Genomic DNA, 7,104 nt, shown 5'->3' on the forward strand with positions numbered 1-7,104 from the left:
CAGTAATAGCCTTCTGGTGCTGATGATTGCCAGTTAGACCCGCTGACAAAGATTGGCTCGGTCACGGTCGGAAGTCTTGGCATTGCAGGGGTGCATCTGCTACCTGGGCTGCAAATTCGCACGTACACGGCAGGTACCCCTCTATTTGTATATTCCATAGCTGTATTTGTGTAAGGATATTGATTTTGGATTTGGGTGGTCTGCTTCCCCTGGGCTCCGTGATGACTATGGTCTCTCACCAACGGCGGCACCATCGTCGCTACTGCTCAATTTCCCGCATAGGCGACGGGCTCGTTATGTGTGTGAGATTCGCGCTGCAGCAGCGGGACAGAACGGGCTGTGAGCGGCCCAGCAGCACGTGGGCGGATACATGTATCAGGCAGTAACAAGCGCCGCCGCATCTATCAGCTAATCCGGGAGAGAGCAAGTTCCCGCGCAGTTTGCTCAGATGTGTCTCAGAGAGTGGCTGCATCATCAGATAGACCAACACCTCAACCTCGTCTTGTCTATGGCAGTATTTCTTAGGAGATAGATACGTAGGGGAAAGAGATAAAGAAAGGGTTTTTCTTTAGGTATTTGAAATTCTACCTTTGGATTCTTTAGGTATGCTTCTCGCTCTTTGGGTAGCGGCCTTTGCAGCCACGCTCTTCGGGGCCAGAGCGACCTCCCTCCCGACGCCTGCCTCGAAGAAGGTCTGCACATCGCTGAGGCTTGGTTCCTCTCACCGTGCTGGAAGAGACACGAGGCCGCCACCGGTAGAGCTCACCACATCAGCCGATAAGTTCAGTCCTGGGCAGAATATAACAGGTAGGAAACTCTGTTTTGTATCATCCTATCCACATGTGAAAAGTACCATTGTAAGGATAGGTATAGGCATTGATGTAGAATAGGTGTCTTTTTAATGCCATTCGTTCAGAATTGTTTTTAATTCGCTTAAATGTCGCAGCTACAAATATATCTATTTTAAAGATTATGAATGATTGAAAAATGTTTTTAGAATGTACATATACTGCGAACTTTAGTATTTGAAGTTAGAATGTTGTAAGTAACAATTTTAATTTAACGTATTTTTCGAAATGTAATAAGATAGTCTAACAATTGCAACGTGTTCGCTACTTGTGTACAGACCTCACAATTCAGCCGTGAGGCTGCGATGGGTTTTGGTTTTCAATAAACAATTAAATAAAGCAAATAAGTGTTCAAAATTGTCGATTTGTTAGCAATGATTTGTTTATTTTCTCGCTAAATCTTATCTGTTGTGCATTGTTAATTTTTGTTAACATTATTATTGTTATTAATTGTTTTGTTACAATTAGTATTATCATTGTTATTATTATTACTATGTTATTATCATTCTGTTGGTATTGATTATTTGTCCTTTCTGTTTCTTCATCTTATTTTGGTCAGGGAGCAAAAATAAAAGGAATTTTCTGGTTTTTTTTCGGCCTTTTAAATGTAATAAAGCTTAGATAAGTAAAACGATAATTGTATTCTATATTACATGTCTAGATTAAAGCTAGGAGCCATATGCAATGGAGAAGTAAGATTTTTCCAGGAGTGAAAGCTGATTAGTGTTCTAATTTATTTATAGCTTTACTGTCCAGGCATATAAGTCACCATGTATGTACAATATCCCGCAGGGGTAATTTGGTACCAGCTTCAGCGGCGCTAGCAGTGAAATGCTATATGTAAATGCATTGCGTTTTACGACTGTTATTTCGTTAAGGTGATTCAAGTCACAGTTAGTTATCGGTCGTAGTTTATATTGTATTAGACAGGTTATAAATTACAGCAAAACTGGTTTGACAGCACTGTTATCATGCCTGCCCGTCGTCTGTTGATGAGGTGTATCTGCTGTATTCCGAATCTAACGAGCGAGTCTTGGAAAGAGTTATGGGCCTTGTTATTGAGTCGTGCCATGTGAGAATGGTTATATGAGCCTCCTCTTTCCTTATCAATCAATCATGTCAATTGCTAAATGGAAATTTCCGCACGGTGAAGCAGCTTTAGTCCCTCGTCGGAAGACAGAACTCATTTTGATTCTTCCCCCTGACGCCTCTGGATCTCCTCTCAGCACGAATGTAATTTCCTGACAGCAAGTTTTATGCTATTCTGTGCACAGCTTCTCATTTTTCCATGTAATCATGGGCAATCATGTACAAAGATCATGTACAATCATGGGCAAAGACTACTGCGGGTATTTACATGCTCTGCAGCATCTCGGACTGACAACACTTGCCTCTAGGCGTGAACAGCTGACTCTGAAGTTTGCTAGGTCCTTGCTAGGCTCTGAGTTCAGGGACTGGCTCCCACCACCTAGGGCTCAGATCACTGGAAGAGTGACACGCAACAACCACAAATTGAACTGTCCGAAAGCCAGAACGAAGCGGTACTTGAACTCTTGTGTGCCGTACATGACAAGACTTGTAAACCAGCACGGACAGTAACTTGCAATTGCCTCTTTTTGTAATGTGTGTGTATAATTTGTCCATATTTGTGAACTGGAATGAATTCCAGCTTTTAATGAATTCCTTATTTTGAATTGTAAATTGGTTTTAATTCAGTGGCAACACTGCGATTTCCAATAAAGAGATCTTGTATCTTGTATGTAATAGAATGCGAAAGTCTGTATCACTCTCATTTGAGTGCCCGCAGAGGAGCACACATAGAAGTTATCAGCTGCAAGGCTGTCGGTTCCACGTACACGGTATTACGTTTCGGATGTACTTGGCAGTTATTTATCAGACACTCGTACATATACAAAACCCGTCAGCATGAGATAGAGCTTACATGAATCATACATGCCATACTAGCAGTTCATCATAATATTCATCATCATCATATTTACATTACAAGTAGTAACTCGATACCTCGGTGATGGAGAAAAGAGTAGAAATTGACTAAATAGACAGATGACTTGTCAGGGGGGTTGGTACGCCAAGGGAGTACATGTACGTACTGCCGAAGCAGACCAATTCCCCTCATATGTCATTTGTCTATTTGGAAAATTTCTACTCTTCCCTCTACCACCGAGGCTTCTAAAGTCTGCAAGAGTCTGCATATATGTATTCATGATACAGAGCATTGCCTGCTTTTACAATGTTCGTATCATACTGGTGCCATCAGCATATGTTCTTGAGTTAGCAGCCTGAAAGTAAACTTCGTTGCGTTTCTTCAAAGGCCACTCGCTTGCAAATTGAAAGTTGCCACTCTGCTTCACTGGCCATAAATGCATACGAAACACGCCGGTGTCGACTGACGAATACGCAGCTAAAAGCATGATGATGTGCAGCATTCGATATCTCAACTGATGGCGTTTACACCAGTGCCGATGGATTCCCATTCCGGCTCCTATTAGGTTTTATTACAGTGTAGATCCACGGCTGTAAATCTCCCTGTTTTACAGTGACTTGCTTGAATACTCACTGAAAGTGTCCTCATATTACACGTTTCCCATGTGTACGTTTGGCCACTTTATTACACCTTTAAAGGTTATAAAGCATGGATTGCGACTTGGCGTGTTGCGTGCGTAGAATAACCCAGGGACAAAGAGGAGGCATTGACTGATGTCCTGCATCTGTAATGAAATCTGAAGGACATACAACACTCTTCTTCTCACTCTGATGTATCTACATGTACATTACAGTACAGTACTACCTGACTTTGAACATCTCTTGGTTTCAGTCATATTTCATGCTTTGTAATCGCAAGAAAAAGGAAAAGTCTAGAAATCTACCGGTTCGTAATGCACTCCTAATGGAAAAAGACAAAATTGAAGAATGAACTCTTAAAACAAATCTTCAATTGCAATTCCAACCCGGACGCAAAATCGTTGGATACTTTTGACAAACAGCCATAAATCTAGAATAGGTGTTGTAGAATAGTTGTACTTTGTTGTTGGCCAGACCTTGTATGCAGTTGTTTTATTACACAGCGATATAAACTACGCACATTTCCTGCTATCAGCCCCTGGACTTGAGTGGAGCCATACGGTAGTACGATCCATCAAAGCGACGGCTTTATTTGATGTATATTCGAGCAACGGGGCTGCCATAGGAAAACATGAACCGTTGACCAGTTGACATTGACACATCACATAGCGTAGCGGTAGTCCTGTCGCCAGAGGGATGTATGCAAACGTTCATTTTAACTGGTCAAATATATGGAGGTGCCCACGTGTGACCTGGCACTGCCTCTAACAACTATCATGTGTAGAAGCCTCTAGCGCGTGAAGGACAATGAACTCACTTTCCTTCTCTTTTTATTACCTGTTGGACATAAAATGCTCGAGCGCTGGATGTAAAACTACTTTTGTTTATGACATAATGTCACACTTATTACACTGTTCAGCTTCAATCAATTATATCTAATGGACGCTTGACATTAATAAATGAATGACGACTTTTATTGTACATTTTTGCCACACTGGGATAAGTAATGTCACAACAAATACATGGTGAACAGATACAGTTAACAGATGCAAACGAAAACTAACTATCATTAAATAAAGTCAACTTCTCAATTTTCAGTTAAAGTAGAGCTAAAAGAATAGATATGTTTATGAACGGAAGGTTTGTCTAGTTGCATTAGTAATATAAATTTTTCTACAGTGTGTATGGAATAAGGAAAGAGATATTCCACAAACCTATACAGTTTATTAATCTCTTTACTACACAATATGCAGCAATCTTTTACATAACATGCACGTTATCTTTGTCTTTTGGATTTCTGTTAACAGGGGGTATATATGGAACAAAGTCTGGCTCTATATCATTAGAATCTGATTGATTAAAACAGTGCAAGTTTTAATTATCTAGTAATCACCCTACTTTAGTTCGATGATTTGATAATGGAAAGCCTCGCGGCATTCACCCCAGGAACATCATGTAAAGTAATTATCTTGATATATTAAAACGTTACTAATCTGCCTTTGCAATTGACTGTAAATGAATAATAGCAAACTCACCTGGTACAATTATTGTAGCAAACAAAATTCTATCCACTAAAAAGTTCTTTTAAATGAATAATAGCAAACTGATCTAGTACAATTATTCTAGCAAACAAAATTCTATCCACTAAAAAGTTCTTGTAAATGAATAATAGCAAACTGATCTGGTACAATTATTGTAGCAAACAAAATTCTATCCACTAAAAAGTTCTTTTAAATGAATAATAGCAAACTGATCTAGTACAATTATTCTAGCAAACAAAATTCTATCCACTAAAAAGTTATTTTAAATGAATAATAGCAAACTGATCTGGTACAGTTATTGTAGCAAACAAAATTCTATCCACTAAAAAGTTCTTTTAAATGAATAATAGCAAACTGATCTGGTACAATTATTGTAGCAAACAAAATTCTATCCACTAAAAAGTTCTTTTAAATGAATAATAGCAAACTGATCTAGTACAATTATTCTAGCAAACAAAATTCTATCCACTAAAAAGTTCTTTTCATTAGCCCTAAGTATTCCGAAGCACACTTTCGTGAATGGTAAACTTTATGATCTGAGATTGAAGGTGATAAAGATTGCAACACCGGTTTATTGCATCGGAGAAACCGTGAATATTGTTGGATTTATTGAGCTTTTAGTTTTCCAGAGTAGACTATCTTTTATTGTGAAGGTTGTAAAGACAGTGACGCTGTAGGGTACAGGAGAAGACTGAACGAGAAATGTTTTTTTAATCTGGCCGGGGCCAAGATATGAATAGCTAGCTGGGTGGCGTGAGTATGATGACAATGTGTTACTCAAATAATTTGTCAACTTGGTGACTTGAATTGGACTTATACTAATGTATGGAAGGGGAGGGGGCTTTGCAATAGGATCAGTTAAAACAGGAGTGCTAGATTGGGCAGAACGGGCATAAGAATGAACTGGAAACGGGCATAAGAATGAACGGGCATAAGAATAAACTGGAAAGATTATTGTAAGTTTTTACCCGTAGGCAAATTTCAAGTACATGTAAATCAAAAATGCAGAATGGGCTACGGATAACAATATATTGTGTGACTACTCTAACTACTAATCACTAAATTCTAACGCACTGGGTTCGACTTCTTCACAATGGGCCGAAACCCTGATGCAAATGCAAATTAGAACCCAACAATACAGCACCAAACACACAACCACCCAACCATCGAACTGGATACTCAGCACAAAGACGCAGCCTTGTGTATGGTTGTACACAACAGATCACAGCTTTGATCAGGTTGGAGATTTACTACTTTAATCTACTTAATGTTCTCACTACATGTATCTGAAGTACATCATTGTCATTAGTGTTTCCGCCACTCTGTGTGAAGCCTCCAAAACGTGCATTTCTCACAGGAAGACGAATCGATTCGATTCGCTTCAAATTGACCCTCTATCTTCAAGAACCTTGTTTTATTTTTACTCGCTGTCACCGAGCGCGTAACAGCTATTAGGTGTATTTTTAGCCGTTAGATTGCGATTTAATCAGTGAAGACTAGACGCATCCATCCGAGGAAGATTACGTCTGTCTAAAGTGTAGAGTGACTGACACATTATTTGTTATCTGCCGAAAACCAATTCCAAGTGCGGTGTACTCCGTATGTAATCATAGCTATTAGTGAGAAAAGGTATTACATTGTCTTCAATGTTTAAAAAGATTGATCGAAGAATTCCACAATGTAGATAGAATACAATAAACCATGACTTGCTGACACGTACGGTCCTTTAGAGAATGTCTCACGCTGAGGATTTTTGTTCTGATATTGTGGTGCGGAAGGCTTTGTTTTTGGATGAAGTAAATTAAAATAAAGGAAATATTCTTGAGAAGAAGGAAGAAAATCAGAGAACGTTTCTAAAGTTCCAGTATCTTGAACCTTGAACGTGGACATCACAGTGATGTCATCACGGGGAACAATGGGTTCTTCTTCTCCACTCGTCCCTGTCGATTTGTGAGCGGAGTTCTGTACATGAATTGAAATTGTATACTATGGCGTATAACGCGTTGTTTTAATTTGTGTGTGAGAGAGGGTAAAAGTGCAGTCCAATAGTCTTTTTCAGGCCATAGGGGCAGTGGGGTGTTAATCCACTGTGTCTAGGGCACAAAGCTGGAAGGTGGAGCCTATCTCTCTCT

At 39.4% G+C, this 7,104-nt stretch overlaps 1 protein-coding gene across 1 annotated transcript in view; it reads left to right on the forward strand.

The window, feature by feature from the left end:
- The first annotated feature begins 402 nt into the window (after positions 1 to 402).
- LOC109478000 (putative ferric-chelate reductase 1) overlaps positions 403 to 7,104 on the forward strand; it is a 30,770-nt gene continuing 24,068 nt past the window's right edge. The window contains exon 1 of the mRNA XM_019779452.1: positions 403 to 807. Within this exon, the coding sequence (XP_019635011.1) occupies positions 606 to 807 (202 nt within the window). The 5' untranslated portion in view covers positions 403 to 605. The remainder of the gene's footprint in view (positions 808 to 7,104) is intronic.

Source organism: Branchiostoma belcheri, unplaced genomic scaffold, assembly GCF_001625305.1.
Source record: "Branchiostoma belcheri isolate BF01 breed outbred unplaced genomic scaffold, Haploidv18h27 scaffold42, whole genome shotgun sequence".
Classification (NCBI taxonomy): domain Eukaryota; kingdom Metazoa; phylum Chordata; class Leptocardii; order Amphioxiformes; family Branchiostomatidae; genus Branchiostoma; species Branchiostoma belcheri.